Raw genomic sequence first — 17871 nt, 5'->3', positions numbered from 1 at the left:
ATTGAACAAATTAAATTACTTATTTTAATCAACGCCGGCCAAAAATTTTCCAACAAAGTCACATGGCTTCGGTTCTGCTGTTGGGTTCCAATTACTCATAAGATGCCCTTTCTGTTGCCAGTTGTTAGTCATCTCTTTTAGATTCATATATCCCTGAAGAAAAAAAATGTGTGCGTGTACTAGTGTACACACGTAAGAAGTGAAACTTCTTTATGACCTTATAAAATTAGTAAAACATATATCTTATACGTAGTATATTATTATTAGTCTGTGCTTATACCTTTATAACTAGCATGTCAATAACGCGAATGTCTGTAACACAAGCGTTTTTATAAAATTGCTCTCGTAATTTCCAACGGCAGTCTTCTTCATTTTTGGGTATGTCAAACAATCTTACTGTAAAGGGATAATATAATTAGAATAACTATTATAGATTATACAAAAATACTGAATTTTATCCAGGGGCGTAGCTACCGCCGTATCTGCCGTATCAATTATACGGGGCCCCCGCGCCAAGGGGGCCCCCAACGTGCGCTTTTGTGAGAAATCTTTACCTATCCTAAGGGCCCCCAAACAAATTTTTATACGGGGCCCCGCCAAGGCACGCTACGCTTCTGATTTTATCATGATTAAAGATACAAAAACTCCAAATAAGCACCTAACTACAATGTGAAAATTTCACTGAAGATATTTAAAACTAGAATAAGCTTTCAATTTACGATGCTTGAGGTAGGTACTTATACAGTGTACCATTCTAAGGGTTCAAAGGATTGAAAACCTGATATAGGTAGCTACTGGTCTAAGACAAAAAGGACACTTACGTTCCCCATAAGTAGGTGAGAAAACCGCAAATTTTAGTAGGTACCGCCAGAGATATTTGATAGGATAAATTGAAATTTCCTGACACTGGTTTTAATATCATACGATAGAAACAAATTGGCTCATTCAATGGATACCGTATACCAATATATTACAGGTAGGTATCTTTATAACTTTACAGGTACTTTATAGTAAAACTAGCAAGTACTTAGCAACTCATCTATACTAATATTATAAAGCTGAAGAGTTTGTTTGTTTGTTTGTTTGAACGCACTAATCTCGGGAACTACTGGTCCGATTTGAAAAATTCTTTCGGTGTTAGATAGCCCATTTATCGAGGAAGGTTATAGGCTATATTTCATCACGCTACGGGCAACAGGAGTGGAGTCACGGGGGTGAGCAGCTAATATGTTAATAATATCTATCTACAATGCGAAGTGAAAAAGGAACAAACAAGCAATTAATTAATATTAGTAAAAGAAAGATAACTGATAAGCCTAGGTGTCAGACTAGGTGTAAGTATAAATATTTTTTTTTTTAAGCAGAAGAGATTTTTATTTTGGTTGAATGTTTTTTTAATATCTGTATAAAAATCCCTACTACAAATACCCCGTATACGGGAGCAATGCAACTTACGTAAATGCGGAATAAAACGATAATATGCTCTATATAATCCGATTACTCGTGTATGAGCCTCACAGAAATTGGCAGACAAAAGTGGTTTTACGCATTTACATCCAGCTCTTACTTTATCGGCCATTACTGATATACGATAAATAGTTGTAAATAATAATTATTAAAATACAATTCGAGGAATTTGAATATCTAGACATCAGATTGATCCCAGATAAAATATAGTAACTTGACATCTCATCAACTAAACAATTATATTTTTTTTGACATCAGAAAAGGTAGAGGTTCGTATTTCGCCTTATTATTTTTGTGTGATCTCTGTATCAGTAAAATGCGTATAACCCGAACATAGAGAATAGATCTGAAGATGGCGACGGGTACTTATGGTAGGGTTGGCAAATTAAGTTCCTTATCATCGTTTTTTTGATTCATCCATTTGTTTTTAAAGTTTATAACAAAACTTAACGAAAATAAATAACAATCAATTGTAACGCAAACAATATAACAATCAAACTCAACAAAAACAACAATATCAATAAATGCAACTGTCTCGGAGTGCATCAAGTACCTAGCTTAGAAAGTGAATCTCACCCGATTATTTTTTGCAACGCATACTTCACTGTGTGACTACTGACTATTCACAGCAATATCAATCTTTAGTTGGTAATAATAAATAATACCTATAATATGGATTTTTTGAAGTGAAACTTCTTTATTGGGGTTGGAAAAAAATTTAGTGTAACATTTTTTCGTTACGCGCCATCTTTTTCTTATCCCTACCACGCGTGACGTATTTCTGTAAAGTTGCATATGTATACCTAGTAATTTTTTTTTGAAAAATAAGGTCATAAAGAAGTTTCACTTCTTACGTGTGTACACTAGCACACGCACACATTTTTTTTTATATGTGGACAAAGTTGTATGCAGAAAGCTAGTTTTATATAAAATTATAAGGTGATAATATACGAGGCTAATCTTGCACTTGCTATATGTGAATCTTACATAAAAAGTTTCAAATAACAACACATAATATAACTATACAATATCTATAATTAAGATCAATCCATCAATATATTTCTCTATTCCTGGCCAGAAAAGAATTTCGATAGGAAGTCCTTTGGCTTAGGTTCTTCAGTAGGTTTGAAGTAAACCATCACATGGCCTTTTTGTTTCCAAATATTCACTGTTTCTCTGAGCTCCATTTGACCCTGTAAATTTTTGTATTATAATGACGAAATTAAGGGACATGGAAATAATGTTTTTGTATTTTTTAAACATTTCAAGAAAATAATAAAGACACAATTACATTGCTGTGGCAGTCAAGGCCATCGCTAAAGTAAACTAAAAGAGATATTTTGTTGAAATCCAGCTAATCAATTAATTTTTTTAACATCTTTTATAAATAGTGGATAGGGATGTGTATAATCAATATTTGCATATTTTTGTATGCTGTAGCATAGGTACAATAACTAAGAAAGATATGAAAATTTATTTTAAAATTTCACATTGAATTTTATCCCACAAGAAAATAAGGAAAGTATTACTTTGTAAGGATACATAAGATTATTCATTCATAAAGATGAGACAATGTAGATTGTAGATAAATAAAACAGCTGTACAGTACATCAACAATAGTGGACACACAACTCCTCTTTTTCTTATTGATATGAGCATGTATAGCAATAAATATACACAAAAATAATTGTTATTTCAGAATTTCCCTATAAAATATATTACAGTCCATTTTACCTTGATAACAAGCAAATCGATAACTCTGACATCCTTAACATCTTTGTTTTTCAGAAAGATTTCTTTTAGTTTAGCCCTGCATTGCTCTTCTGATTTGGGTATATCGTAATCCTTGACTGTAAAAAGGTTTTGCGATTAATATGTACTCATTTATGACGACAATAATAACAATATTTTTGGTTATATTTAAAATACATTGATGACATAACATGGTACAAACCAATGTATGGAATTTGTCGATACCAAGCTTTGTAAAGGCTTAATACTCTTGATCTTGCTTCTGCTTCATTCAAAGAAAGCACAGGCCTTACGGTTTTGGTACCAACTTGAATAGCCTGTCTTGCAGCCATTTTTCTAAGTTTTTATCGAAATTAGAAATAAAACCACTGCATTTCTTGCGATGTAATTCATATGTCAAATGACTTTTGACAGTTAATGACAAATGACATTTTATATTGCAAATGTCAATCAAAGCTGACAATGCTTCTTATTGCCATGCGAGAAAAAAAACAGTACAGTTCACAAAAATGAACAAAAAAGCTCTTCATTTTCTGGTGTTTGGTAATAATATATAAGCCATACACGCTACGATCTGACATACAGGTTTATAAACCTGCACTGCATGCCTGCGCAGGTCAACCGAACAAAGATAGGCTCAAAAAACTGCACAAGTCTATTACCACACACCTACAGTACAGGTGGACCACGGTGGACCTATTGGCTATTACCGTAGCCGGTAGCCTGTGGGGCAACCATAAGAGCTATTACGCACTGTCGACCAGTCGCCGGCGACTCAGTCTCTCGGCGACCAAAACAGAGAAACTAGGGGCAGGAAACCAAGCCGAGCGACAGTATTCTAAGTACATTCGTGCTGAATCCGGTCCCTACAAGAGTCGCTACGACAGTTGCTTGCAGTGCGAACGCTCCCATTTGAAGCCGTGCTTCTATTGGTCGTCGGCGACCGCCAGTCGCCTGTGCGTCGCCACAACGCGGCGAGTCGCCGAGTCGCCGGGACGACTGGCGACTAAGTGCGCAAGCCCCTATTTAAACTATAGTAAGGCACAGTCGCCGGCGACTGAGTCGCCAGCGACTGGTCGACAGTGCGTAATAGCTCTAAAAGCGGCAAATTCTGAATCAACATAACAACAAACCTTTCTACCTTAAAATAATAAAATTGTATTTCTTATATGAATGTGATTTTTATAGAATAGGAAAAGAAACAGAGTAAAATAAAAATAAAATAATGGAATAACGATAGATGTTTATTTTTAATCACTTTTTCTTAATTATATAGTTAAGTAACATATAAAACAATACTGCCAAACGCGTTAAACAATAATTAATGAGAACAACCGAAACTTTAACACTGCACAAAACGCCCACATATTTTGTTTTATTTTCATTAAAAATAACAGAAACTCCAATATTTTTCATTCCGTCAATCGAGCGGACATGTTTTACCACCATGTTTTGGCGTCAGTTCGGAGCTGTATGGATTGATCAGGAAAGTATCTTTCATTCTTCCAGGCATGTATGTGAAGTATATGTCCCTAAAAATAATAAAATGTTTCGTATATAAGCTAAGTATAAAGTTAATATATTTAAATTTTAATGGAAGTGAATTTGGTAATAATTATTTAAAAGCAAAAAATTGAGTAGGTACCTAGAGAAAAATTTATAATTTGTATACAGTAAATACTTACAAAAATGCTTTACTTGGATATACATCGTATTTAGTTGTGGACCACCAAAGTCTGGTTTGAGTTAGCTGTTTCAATCTATTTCTTGTAACAAAATCATCCAGAAGTACTTCAAACTGCAACAAATAATTTTTCCAATTACCTACTCTAGTCTCTATTCTCTTATCCATACCTACTAATATTATAAATGCGAAAGTAACTCTGTCTGTCTGTCTGTTACTCAATCACGCCTTAACTACTGAACCAATTTGCATGAAATTTGGTATAGAGATATGTATTTTGATACCCGAGAAAGGACATAGGATAGGTTTTATCCCGGAAATCCTACGGGAACGGGTTTTTCTTTGAAAACGCGGGCGAAGCCGTGGGCGGAAAGCTAGGCTAGTAGTCTATATGATTTATTTATTTTAATATTAACAATAAACAATAACTCACCAGTTTTTGTACTAGTTGTCTATGTGACCAATTCATGTGCTCTAATTGTTTAAGAGTAAATGGTATTCTATATGCTCTAGCTCTAAAATCCATATGTTTCAAATCAAGCCACCTGCGTTGTGATTGTAGAAGCAGTTTTTCTGAAAATATAAGTTAAGCCTGACACTCTTATTATGATATTATAGGTTATGGCTAGTACATATTGAGGGTAGAGCGAGATCTATAAAGGTTTAATTTTACTATTAACAGTTGCATTATCTCACATTTGCCTCCTAGCGCATTAATTCTTATCACACCTATTGTCTATCTATAGCAATACTAGTGTTTAATTTTACATAATTTTCATTGGGTTTATTTAGCAACTCACTATGGTCCTGGGGTGAAATTTTGCCTTTAATCCTTTTTCTGACCCACTCTTGAAGATTATTAAGAAGATTTGCTTTGGGCAGATGTGGAATCAATAAAGGAGTGTCTGATAGTTCTGCCAAAAATGCCTGAAAGTAAATTTCGTACTTTTAGAAGCAATATTTTGAAAATTCTGAATATAGTTAAGTAAAATTCAATTCTAAGATTCAATAATATTAAGATCATTATCAAGATTTTTTTCATTAAATAATAAATGTTTTTCAAAGGATACATACTGCCAGCAGATCCTTTTCCTTCAAACCCGAAGGTACTATCGTTGGCATAGACGGTTCACGCTGCAAGAATACGATTGGAAATTACGTTCTTTTCTATATCATTTCCATTCTATTAGTAAAGTCAGTAAGTAGGTAAATAAATGAGCTATCGTCCCATCTCCGGACTCCCACCTTTTATGTTACTTGATAAGTTGAGTGAATGAGGGCGTTACTATAGGTAATGGGTAAACTGGTAAACTATAGGTAATGGGTAAACTGGTAAACTATAGGTAATGGGTAAACTGGTAAAGGCCCAATGTAACCCAAGTTAATTAGAGCTATAACTTCAAAGAGCTGTAGCTACTTCTACGTCAAAATATATTTTAAAAACAAAACGAGATTCAAGTAAAAAACATACCGATGGCTCTTGAGACATTAGTGCGTCCCGAAAAGTATCTCTTATAAAATCTTCCATTGGATCCATTTGATAAATTTTCGCATTATCAAACCAATGCTTTCCGTGTCTCGTGGGTGGATAAAAATACTTCTCTTTAGATTTTCCTTCATGATACAAGTCATACAGATGACCACAAGTACATTTCGATTTATTTAAATATTCCATAACAGAGTCTTCCCTAGTAAATTATAAATGTAACAATGAGTGTTATATAAAAATATTCATAGGTATCAGAATTCCATTTAATACATAAGTATATTTAAATTCGTATAATTCATTTGCATTGATTTGAAATTTAGTAACTAGGTAACTCCGAGATAACTTGGTTATTTTATAGTAAAGTTCTTATTCATACAAAAAAGAAAATAATCATCGATATAAAATTACCATTTAGCAATGCAGTCACATGTCTCGTCACACTTTTCAGTAACAACCCGCGGAAACTTCCAATACCCGCAAATAGTGGTGACCAAGTCACCATCGACATTCACCATACCAGCGTTTATTGGTATATAACCAGTAGGCAATAGCGACACACCTTGAAAAATACATTATATATTAGCATCAGAAATTGAATGGAAATCTTCCTGACAATACAAATAAAATACAATTGCTCTGCCATTAACGAAGCGAAAAAGCTAAATACTCATCTCACGTAGGTGAAATAAATTTTCGACAGTCAAATAAATGAAAAAATTGCTTAGAGACTCACCGTTTAAAATATAAGTAGGTTTGCCGCCAGTAAAAGCTACACCTCCAACATTATATTGGACGTTCTTATACGGTGCTTTGTATTTTGGTTTGGCTTTATTTTTTAGCATTTTCAATTTGTTAGCATATGCTACCATTTTAGGGTTCTTGTTTCCTATATTTACAAAAAGTGATTTAATGAAGATATTGAATAGAAAATAATGAATATTATATACCTATATATTTACTAACGTAAAGTGCTCGGGGGTTCCCAAAATTTATAATTGCATACTCTTTCTGTCTGCTTCTCTTTCTTATTTCTTTCTTTACGTTTTTCAAGCTATAATAAACGATGCGTGGTTAATCAATTAAATCAAATAAAATTAATCGATTTTGTATTTTGATATGTAAAAAAAATAGCCAGTATAAATAAAAAAAGTATTTTTTTCTATTTGTGATTTTAGATGCATTCGTATTTTGTACCAGTATTAATATATACCTAATAACGTTTACTTACAAATCCGTTATCCAAACACAGCTTTTCATAACTCTGTAATGAAATAAAATTTAAAGTATGTACTATGTACTATGTAGGTAGGTAGGTACTCAATATACAAATCTGTAAACACCCCAAATAAACCTACTTCTACACTTCGTAGTCGCACTTTATATCCCAAAGGCAGCGGCTTGTCCTTGTCCGTCTTACTTTTTGAATGTGTGCTAAAACATGGCACATAGCATTTTTGTAAATATTCTCCATATCGCACATTGGGTTGTGAATTTTTCGGTGGTTCTGCAATATGCATTTTAATATAAGTACCAAATTTATACATGAGATCTCTGGAGTTTGTGCTTATCATTTATTTTTTCCCATGCTTGTTTGCTATGAACGCGCTAATCTCAGAGCTCTACCTACTGGATCGAACATATTTTTTTTTAGTTTTCTTCAATGCGGACGCAACCGTAGGGCATAGGTGTAAGAAGAATAGTGTATAATACATCTATATGAATATTGAATAACTCACTTTTCTCATTCGTTATAGTTGGAAGCCTTTCCGCATGCGTTAATTTTTCCAACCTCTGTACACATTCTTCTAAATCAATAAAAACTAAACATGACATTAATATCATCGCATTCATGTCATATTCTGAAAAATAATAGCATTTTTAAACGATAAGTATACTCTGATAGGAAGAAAATAGCCACCATATTAATATTTTTACCTGGCCGCAAAACACTGGGTGGTTTTTTGTAGTAAGCAGTGTATAAATTCCAGATAAACACACCAGGGTCCTCAATGGAGTCCGTCATAGCCTTCATCAATATTGGTTTTGGTATTTTTAAAGTAACACCCAAATCGGACAATGACTTTCTCGTCCTTCTCGGTAAATCTTCGAGTAAATCTTGATGAATATTGGCCTTCAAATCATTTAAAACTTCTCTTTGGCTGCTTGACAATTCGTAGTACCACGGCGGTCCGACTTCAATGCAAAGCCGTTTATACTTCCGTTTTGCTGGTAATTGTTTAAAATAATCAGAAGAGTTAAAAAAATAACCGAGATTGCGCTTTATTTATCGAATAACGATGAATGCTCAGTAAAAAAGCAAAATATATTCAAGTCTATCAGCAACCTTAGAATCTACATTCTACACATTTCGTAAAAATCATAGGAAAGTCTGTACATTTAATATTTTATTAAAATAATACTTGGGGCGTGGATTACAATCAACATCGAAACCAAAAATATAGTTTTTAGAATATTTGTTTGTTTGTCTGTATGTATCTCCGGGCTAAACTTAAAAAAAAGTACTGCATTGATTTACTTCATATTTGGTACAGAGATAGTTAAGAACTAAGAAAGAACATGGGATATGTTTTATCCCGCAAATTCATGGGATCCCATTCCCATGACTATGCGGGTTTTTCTTTGACTACGCGGGCGAAACGGCGAAACCGCTGGCGGAATTTAGTAGTACACAATATAATTATTATATGTATATCTACTTAGGTATAATAATATTATTACCTTCGCAGTAAAAAAAGAACTTTAATTCTTTTAAAAACTTGAGCCAAGCTCCTACTTTCTCGTTGTATGGCTTTTTATCAATATTTTCTCGCATTTCTCTTTCTAAATAAACCCATACAGGCTCTTTTTTATCGTATATTTTCTAAAACAAAAAATATATTACTTCATAAACTTACTTAGAACTCTAATAGACTAGAGTAGATAATTTTTGAAACAAAAAAAAATCGCAGTCGGATGAAACCCATTAGAAAAGGAGGGGAATATGATGAAAATTAAAGGAAAAATAAATTACGGTCAATCCGAGTTCGGGAAGAGGGAGGGGGGAGCTTTTAAGAGAAAAAAATGGTTTCTCTCGATTTCCGACAAAACTACAAGTCCTACGGAAAAAAATTCAATGGCAAAGTTGTAGGTAATTAAAAGTTCTACAACTTTTGTATTCACAATTTTTTCACATAACCTCAAAATTTAGGTGAAAAATTCAAGAAACCAAGTTTTTGGTTTTTTATTTTTATCTACTTCAAAATTTATTGCTTTTCTACGAAATTTGGTGAAAACTTACTTTATTATGTCCCAAATACACTGTAATTTATTTGATTGAAAATATTTATTTTTTCGCCTTATTTTGAATTAATAACAAAAAAACAACCTAATTTTCAATCGAAAAGTCACCCGTCAAAATATCAGCTTTTTTCAAAAACTCGGGGTGCCTTTTATTCATTGAAATCTCTACTTTCATATGGTGTAAAAAAAATAAACACCACCATAGTAAATGTTCTCAGGAAATGCATACAAACAGTGTGAAAATTAGCTTTTACTAAATCAGGCACACTTCTCAAACTACCTGAAATGTTTATATCGACATCATTTTGCTTTTGAATATGCTGTAAAATATTAAACTTAGAACAGATAATTATTTTTCTTTTGAAATATTACCGAAAAGCCGATACAAGAGAAGATATAGAGTTCGAGAAGTGTGCCTGATTTAGTAAAAGCTCATTATCACACTGTTTGTATGCATTTCCTGAGAACATTTAATATGGTGGTGTTTTTTTTTTTACACGATATGAAAGTAGAGATTTCAATAAATAAAAGGCACCCCAAGTTTTTGAAAAAAGCTGATATTTTGACGGGTGACTTTTCGATTGAAAATTAGGTTGTTTTTTTGGTATTAATTCAAAATAAGGCGAAAAAATAAATATTTTCAATCAAATAAATTACAATGTATTTGGGACATAATAAAGTAAGTTTTCACCAAATTTTGTAGAAAAGCAATAAATTTTGAAGTAGATAAAAATAAAAAACCAAAAACTTGGTTTTTTGAATTTTTCACCTAAATTTTGAGGTTATGTGAAAAAATTGTGAATACAAAAGTTGTAGATCCTTTTATTACCTACAACTTTGCCATTGAAATTTTTTCCGCAGGACTTGTAGTTTTGTCGGAAATCGAGAGAGACCATTTTTTTCTCTTAAAAGCTCCCCCCTCCCACTTCCCGAACTCAGATTGACCGTAATTTATTTTTCCTTACATTTTTATCATATTCCCCTCCTTTTCTAATGGGTTTCATCCGACTGCGATTTTTTTTATCTTTTCATTATTTTTAAAGGCTTCTACCCCAGTCTATAATTAAATTAACGCTATAAGTCTGCAAATACATATATTGAAAATAGCCGCTTGTTACTAAATTAATATGGACTAAACTTATCATTTTACATCAAACGTATCAAACTAATATTTTTAACTATTTTTGTCCGTCTGTTTTTTTCCGCCAAATCTTTGCAGCGGCTAGACCTATTTTTAAAAGATTACACTGGGCGATAGTGTGTAATGAGGAGTACAACCTGATCAAGTTATGAGCCATGGCACATGGTTATAAGTAGCGAATTTAAATAAAAAGATCGTTCGCGCCTTTGTCTTATGTATACTATGTATGTGACATTCTAACCCTAGCTCGTTAAAATATCTACAAACCTTTTTCTTTAGAAACTGTTGCAATGTAGGCATTTTGTAAGGCCCCATCTTGATCCTTACATAAATTTTATCCAAATATTGATAAACAAGAATTTTGATAAATTTAATGAGAAAAGACGAAAATTTTGAAAGCTAGCTAAAAATATGACATACCTAGTTACATATTTAATTGAAGAAGAGAAACATAACAGTGCCAGTTATAAATATCAGGAAAAAGTTTGCTGTAGAAATATTTTGACGTATTTTGGGTGTATTGAACAATTTTGGTATTGATCAAGTAGGGAACTTCTAGGGATGTAGTTATGAGAAATTTTTAAAGAATAGAAAAAATTCAATCTTGAGGCGGCATTATAACTCGCTTCTTTTCGCCATTCCGGGTTCGAATCCCGCCTCGTGACAGTCTTTTTTTTGGATGCTATCTCAAAAATGACTGAACCAATTTTGGTGATATTTGGCAGGGCTGAAGCTTATGTAAGTATCAGAATAACATAATATATAAACCTATAAAAATAATTATTTTTGCCTGGGGGTGAAATCATGCAACACAGACAGTGATTTATGTGATTGTAATGTTTGTTATGATTATTCTAATATAATGAGAATACATAGTACCTACAGTCACAGGTACAGTAGTCTATTTATTTCTTACGGATCCAACATAAATTAAGAAAATTCATATTCAAAGACTCATAAGCATAAATTTTATTATATTAGTTAACTAGCTTCCGCCCGCGACTCCGTCCGCGCGGAAAATCGGTATTTTTTTAATCACATATTTGGGTTTGGTATCGATCCAGTAACACCCTCTGCTATTTATTTTTTCAATATTTTCAATGTACAGAATTGACCCTTCTACAGATTTATTATATGTATAGAAGATATAGATTACAGAGACAGAATATAAATAATTGTAAGAATTAACATTATGAATGTACTTATAGACTTTTATTTAGGACATATACAAATAAAATGGGCAGTTAAACCAAAAATTATTTATTTCTTGTCTTATCCAATATGTCTTTGTATGGAGGATCGATAGGGCTTTGTACTGGTTCTCTATATTCATAATGCTCCTGTCCTTCCAATAGTAGTGGATAAGATGTATCCGAGTCATAAGCGTTGATGTCACCACAGGCATTGAATGGGACTATAAACCTGTTAACGCCTGTAAATTGATTGAAGTCACAGTACTTATGGTCTAATAGGGGATTAACCATAGTAGGAACATATGCAGGTGGTGGATTGTAATTTTGACACACCACAAATGCTTCAATGCTTGAATTCCTAGAACTCTTAGGCTTGGTAACTGTAACCAACTCAAAAAACTGTTTTAATTGAGAATATAACAGTGTTACATCTTTTCCTCTAAATATTTTGGCTACAAAGACGCCACCAATTTTCAGTACATGTGTGGTTATATTCAGAGCAGCTAACAGTAACTGGGACTGCACATATTCATCAATATCGTGAAGGCCAGTAACATCGGGTGCTCCATCACAAACGACTAAATCGGCTTTTAAGCCTTCAAACTCCTTAATAATTTCGTTTGCAGTCGAAAGTTTGGTTATGTCTCCCTGAATTTGTTTGACTCCTGGCAGAGCAGCCATTGCTTGCAAATCAACTGCTACTATTTTTACATCATCTACATTGTCCGCGTTTTGTCTTAGCCCCTTACTCAAAACTTGACTCCAGCTACCTGGTGCTGCACAAAGATCCACAGCACGCTCTACGCCTTTCAAAATTTTGTATTCATCGTTTATTTGCATCAGTTTAAATGCACTTCTTGCTCTCCATCCTTCCTCTTTAGCTAACCTATAATAAATGTCTCTCTTATCTTTTGATGTTTTTCCCATGTTTGTTCAATATCACCCAAAATATTAAAAAAGAAAAACAAAGTCTTGATTTTTGTCAACAAACCAGTGACCACAAACTATTGAAGAATGAAGATCACTCAGAAGTCAGAACTCAGAAGTCAGATCCACAATGGCACAATCACTCATCACTGACAATTGACATGTTTCATTTCATTTTTGTTAATTGTGATTTGTGACAACCTCAGTGACATTTCCATGGAAGTCACGTATTACAATATCTATACATACAGTACGGAAACGAATGTACTTGTGCAGAGAAACGGAGGGGAACTGGCGGGGGGTCGGGCGACGCGGGTCGCGTAAGGCAAACACCAAGAAGCTTATATCTAATACACACAAAAACAGTTACTGTGTATTAGATATAAGCTTCTTGGCAAACACGCAATTCACTTGCATTACTTTTAAGAGTGCTCGATTGTGCGAAGCACAGGTGCGAAGCGTTGCTATAATTGGAACATTCAACGTTAAGCATTATGCCGCATAATGCGCTTTAGTGCTGTTATTGGAAAACACGGAACGAGTCTACACTCTACCAATATTGTGTCCCTTGTTGTGTCCACAGATTGTGTCTAGGCTGTTTTCCAATTACAGAGCATAATGCGACTCAGTGCCGCACAATGCCTAATTATGCTGATGCTTAATTGGAACGTGAAACGCACCAGCAGGTTGCGCTACATCTACAGACGCTCCGATTTGGTTGGTGCCAACCATCCGACCACGACCAAATCGGAAAGTGTAGAGAGCGGTCGGTCCGACATAATTATTATTTATAATAATTATTTATTTATAATATTGGTTTGACGTGGTCGGATGCGCCGGCGATACCGACCAAACCAACTTCCTATCCGATCCAACCAAATTGGAACGTCTGGAAGCTTTGTTCCGACCAAATCGGCTCATTCCATAGAGTAATATAGGTAATTGGCTCATTCACATTCGCAACGCCGCCGGTGTAGGACGTCAACATGAACGCCGAGGGAGTTACGGTCACCGAACGTGACATATTAATAAAATTGCTGGAACTATATAAAGACTTTCCCTGTTTGTGGGACTTAAGTAACAAAGATTACGCAAATAGAGATGCCAGAAATCAAGCGTATTTTATTATGTTAGAAGTATTAAAAAAAATTGACAGTGCGGCTACATTAAAAACCTTAAAAAATAAGTTGTAAGAGCCGCATATGACTGTAATTTTCTCTATTTCTATAGTAGAATTTAGCCCATTCTCTTCGTACTATGGTCAACTGACATATTACTCTATGGTCAACTGACAGCTGGAAGGCCAACCGTCGGACAATCTGTAGCAATGTTGGAATGGTTGCCTTGTCGCGGTCGGTTCCGATATGGTTGGCACCAACCAAATCGGAGCGTCTGTAGATGCTAAGTTCAGTGTTGAAAAAAAAAATATTCATAGAGTTAGCAATAACCTCATTAATGTGTAAATAAAGTGGTATACAATATGTATAATAATTGGTTGAAAAATATTTACGATTATTTTAAGTAATTTGGATTTTGATTATTTCATTAACATTTTTTTCAATGTTTGTACCTTCATTCATTTATTTTTTTTAACACAATTTGAATTAACTTTGATTATTTCGAAAAAACTACAATGAAACGAAAGCTTTAAATTTTTTTCCAACAATTAATAATTATAATCGATAAATCAATTGCACGCATCAATTTGCATTTCACGCGCATTACTTTTTCTAGTGCTCGATTGTGCGAAGCGTTGCTGTAGTTGGAACGTTCAACGTTAAGCATTATGCCGCATAATGCGCTCTAGTGCTGTAATTGGAAAACGGGGATTGTCATTAACGATCATTCACAAGAAGATCATTGATTATCTTGTCAATTGTCATTCATCAATATATTGACGTTTAGTATCAATGACAATGTTATTTCAATGTCATTGCGAAAGTTCGATACAATCACACAATGAACCAAATGAAATACGATTTACGAATTGTGCATTACTTCAAGTTGATTGCAAATTGTTTTATTCATATTCAATTTTGAATTTTCAGTGTTTTCAGTGTCATTTAGATATTTGTGAGGAGCAGGTTAATTCGTTTCGAAAACAAATTACGCCCGGTCACTATTGAAATTATCTTTACAAATATAAAGTATTTTACATTATTAGGGGACTGTGTATATTTTATTTTTCAATACAATAAAATAATTGTTATTTCCGTTATTTTATATAATGGAGCTTAGCACGGGCACAAAAAACCTTGTAAAATTTATAATAGAAGACTGGAAGCTTTTGCTGTTTTTAACAATTATATTTTTGTTATATTTTTACTACACTAGCACTCACGACTTTTTTGAAAAAAGAGGAATAAAATTCATGAAACCTCGTTTCTTAGTTGGTAATCTTGGAGGCAGACTTTTAGGGATGAAATCACTCCATGATTTTCAATTGGAAATCTATAACTATTTCAAAGGACAGCCATATGGTGGTAAGTTTTAATTTTGCATTAATTCGCACCAATTTCATATTTTCTGTAACATCTTAATTTTTTTTTGTAACATCTTAATCTTGCATAATGTTTTTTAGGTATATTTGAAGGGAGAAGACCGATCCTGTATCTCATTGACAGCGAAATCATTAAAGCAGTAACAATTCGCGATTTTGATCATTTCACAGATAGAAGTGGATTTAGAAGTCGAGAACCAAGATATTTAAGTAGAAGTATATTAAACTTAAAGGTAAATTAAATTTATTTTTAATATTGTCTCTATTGAGTGGAAATCCACACAAATTACAATATTATAAATACAAATTAATAAAGATAAGATCTACAAAAAGCAAAGCTTGATTTTATTCATGTACAGTAGACCCACATTACACCGGCCCCTGGCCTATTCGTCGCCCCTATAATCCGACTTGTCTAATTGATTTAATTTATAAATAATAATACACAATGAAGCATGATTTGTACCTACTTCTGAAATAGAACTACCTGTAAAGTCTTATCTTATTATTACATTTGTAATATGCCGAAATTATAAGGTACTCTTGCGTAGAAACGCGGGTCTACTGTACTAATAAATCAATACTATTATTTTGTTTATTGTAATATATTTTCTAGGGAGCTGAATGGAAGGCTGTCCGCAGTATTATGACACCAACATTTAGTTCATCTCGACTTAAGAACCTGATACCTCTTTTACAAACATGTGCAGACCAATTGGTCGGATTTTTAAATCAATTTGGTACTTATTTACTAAACTTTTTACTGTGATGTTTTATTAATAGTGTCAGCTAACTGTAGTATAGTATAGTCGTGAATATTTATAAAATTTGCTTTTTAAACTGTACATACGTTACTGGTTTTAGTATCCAACTGAGACTTAAGATATTGACATACTTAAAGAACTTCTACATTTAAATGTACATTATATATTAAAAGAGAGATAGCTATTGAATATATTTATAATGTTACAGATAAAAAAGATATTGAGATGAAAGATATAATGGGTCACTTTACATTGGAAGTAATTGGGGCCTCTGCTTTTGGTATCAGATCAGATGCTCTTACTGATGAAAATGCTAAATTTGTAAAGGTATGTCTCTACAATAGTATGTGATTGTGAACCACATAACCATATCAGTCATCATATAAAAAAAAAAATGTGTGCGTGTACTAGTGTACACACGTAAGAAGTGAAACTTCTTTATGACCTTATTTTTCAAAAAAATAATTTACTATATGCAACTTTACAGAAATACGTCAATCACGCGTGGTAGGGATAAAAACAAGATGGCGCGTTACGGAAAAATGTTACACTAATTTTTTTTCCAACCCCGATAAAGAAGTTTCACTTCAATAAACTACACTTAGGCGATTAACACACGGCACCGCGCACCGCGGCGGTTGGCAGTGAATCCCTACGAGGAACGGACCATTCGACCGCGCGGTCGGGCGGTGTATGTGTGTTCGGTATCAACGGATTTAATAGAAGCCAATGCAACTTGAGAACCGCTTCACCGCCAACCGCGGCGGGACGCGGCACCGTGTGTTAATCGCCTTATATATAAATCATATACATTTAGACTGTGATGATAACAAAGTTAACAATGGTAATACATATCTAGTTATCATATAATGTGGTAACTATAAAGCTTCTAATATTTTTATACTAGATAAAAATAATAAATAAAAAATAAATTAATTAATAAATTTAAAATTATTTACAGGTAGCAGAAAAAGTTGGTGACATGTCCATGCCCAAGAGAATGTTAATATTTTTCGTATTAATTTTTATGCCAACTTTTATTAGATTCTTTAACCTATCATTCTTAAACCGTGAAGTTGTAGAGAAATTAAATGATATGTTGCAAGTCACTAAGGCACAACGAAGAGCATCAAAAGAAAAGTGAGTTTGAAAATATAATATACATATTTATCTATTTATTTTAAACAAATGATAATTCACAATTAGAGATACTTATTCACATAGAGTGGAAATATACAGGTTTAAATATTCTAAAATATCTAACTATAGTTCTAGTGTATGAATAAAATGCAGAATCATCTTGTTCTCCTTTGTTCATTAGATAATATTATGTTGATTTACAACTATTATATACAATTGTACTTGTAGAAGATTATTGACATGTAGATAAAATACTATTTCTTTGGTAGATAGGTTTATCTTTTATAATATTAAAATAAATAAAATATAACCACAGTCTTTGTTGACTGTGTATAGGGTTCATTCTTTGTGTGTTTTATGACTTTGATGATAAAATATCTTCTTGATAAGTAAATCAAATACGAATGATACCTGTGAACACGAAAACAGAATAGGTAAACAAAACAGTGTACAGACAAAATAATTGTCTTATGTCTAACAACCAAAGGTCGTTGTGATTTTTTTATTATTGTAT

General features: G+C 33.1%; 6 protein-coding genes across 7 annotated transcripts in view; 1 reads left to right on the top strand and 5 right to left on the bottom strand.

The window, feature by feature from the left end:
- Positions 1 to 24: 24 nt before the first annotated feature.
- Positions 25 to 1622, bottom strand: LOC149483405 (NADH dehydrogenase [ubiquinone] 1 alpha subcomplex subunit 6-like). Its single transcript, XM_089702430.1, has 3 exons — positions 1456 to 1622; positions 281 to 396; positions 25 to 153 (listed from the first exon to the last, which is right to left on the bottom strand). Exons 1-3 carry the CDS (start codon positions 1577 to 1579, stop codon positions 25 to 27), a joined length of 369 nt encoding a protein of 122 aa, XP_089558556.1. The 5' UTR covers positions 1580 to 1622.
- An 862-nt stretch (positions 1623 to 2484) lies between these two features.
- On the bottom strand, positions 2485 to 3634 carry LOC149483404 (NADH dehydrogenase [ubiquinone] 1 alpha subcomplex subunit 6-like). The gene is made up of 3 exons (XM_089702429.1): positions 3422 to 3634; positions 3202 to 3317; positions 2485 to 2660 (listed from the first exon to the last, which is right to left on the bottom strand). The coding sequence occupies exons 1-3, from the start codon at positions 3549 to 3551 to the stop codon at positions 2532 to 2534; spliced, it is 375 nt and encodes a 124-aa protein (XP_089558555.1). The 5' UTR covers positions 3552 to 3634; the 3' UTR covers positions 2485 to 2531.
- An 833-nt stretch (positions 3635 to 4467) lies between these two features.
- LOC149483400 (uncharacterized) overlaps positions 4468 to 17871 on the bottom strand; it is a 24200-nt gene continuing 10796 nt past the window's right edge. The window contains exons 2-15 of the mRNA XM_089702366.1: positions 9132 to 9273; positions 8328 to 8618; positions 8129 to 8251; positions 7748 to 7896; positions 7621 to 7653; positions 7356 to 7443; positions 7126 to 7278; positions 6801 to 6951; positions 6375 to 6591; positions 5978 to 6037; positions 5704 to 5830; positions 5337 to 5476; positions 4905 to 5017; positions 4468 to 4751 (exon numbers count right to left, since the gene is read on the bottom strand). Coding sequence (XP_089558492.1) covers positions 4640 to 4751; positions 4905 to 5017; positions 5337 to 5476; positions 5704 to 5830; positions 5978 to 6037; positions 6375 to 6591; positions 6801 to 6951; positions 7126 to 7278; positions 7356 to 7443; positions 7621 to 7653; positions 7748 to 7896; positions 8129 to 8251; positions 8328 to 8618; positions 9132 to 9225 — 1851 coding nt within the window. The 5' untranslated portion in view covers positions 9226 to 9273 and the 3' untranslated portion in view covers positions 4468 to 4639. The remainder of the gene's footprint in view (positions 4752 to 4904; positions 5018 to 5336; positions 5477 to 5703; positions 5831 to 5977; positions 6038 to 6374; positions 6592 to 6800; positions 6952 to 7125; positions 7279 to 7355; positions 7444 to 7620; positions 7654 to 7747; positions 7897 to 8128; positions 8252 to 8327; positions 8619 to 9131; positions 9274 to 17871) is intronic.
- The window catches only part of LOC149483399 (tRNA (cytosine(72)-C(5))-methyltransferase NSUN6), a 25007-nt gene continuing 15737 nt past the window's right edge, over positions 8602 to 17871 (bottom strand). Inside the window, exon 8 of one of the 2 annotated variants that reach the window (XM_089702369.1) lies at positions 8602 to 8618. The gene's annotated coding sequence lies outside the window, so the exon portion shown is untranslated. Of the gene's footprint in view, positions 8619 to 9256; positions 9274 to 17871 lie in introns of those variants that run through there. The other variant, XM_089702370.1, reaches the window with a different exon arrangement.
- On the bottom strand, positions 12078 to 13064 carry LOC149483403 (tRNA (cytidine(32)/guanosine(34)-2'-O)-methyltransferase-like). Its single transcript, XM_089702365.1, has one exon. The coding sequence runs from the start codon at positions 12951 to 12953 to the stop codon at positions 12090 to 12092; it is 864 nt and encodes a 287-aa protein (XP_089558491.1). The 5' UTR covers positions 12954 to 13064; the 3' UTR covers positions 12078 to 12089.
- Positions 14872 to 17871, top strand: part of LOC149483402 (cytochrome P450 9e2-like) — a 7365-nt gene continuing 4365 nt past the window's right edge. The window contains exons 1-5 of the mRNA XM_089702364.1: positions 14872 to 15436; positions 15535 to 15686; positions 16070 to 16193; positions 16426 to 16544; positions 17179 to 17357. Coding sequence (XP_089558490.1) covers positions 15181 to 15436; positions 15535 to 15686; positions 16070 to 16193; positions 16426 to 16544; positions 17179 to 17357 — 830 coding nt within the window. The 5' untranslated portion in view covers positions 14872 to 15180. The remainder of the gene's footprint in view (positions 15437 to 15534; positions 15687 to 16069; positions 16194 to 16425; positions 16545 to 17178; positions 17358 to 17871) is intronic.

Source organism: Colias philodice, chromosome 13 (assembly GCF_061535455.1).
Source record: "Colias philodice isolate Cphi_HAF_F1 chromosome 13, ilColPhil1 Martin Lab GWU primary, whole genome shotgun sequence".
In the NCBI taxonomy this organism is placed as follows: domain Eukaryota; kingdom Metazoa; phylum Arthropoda; class Insecta; order Lepidoptera; family Pieridae; genus Colias; species Colias philodice.
Note: the sequence above shows the minus strand (reverse complement) of the source record. Positions and strands in the feature narration are given on the sequence as shown.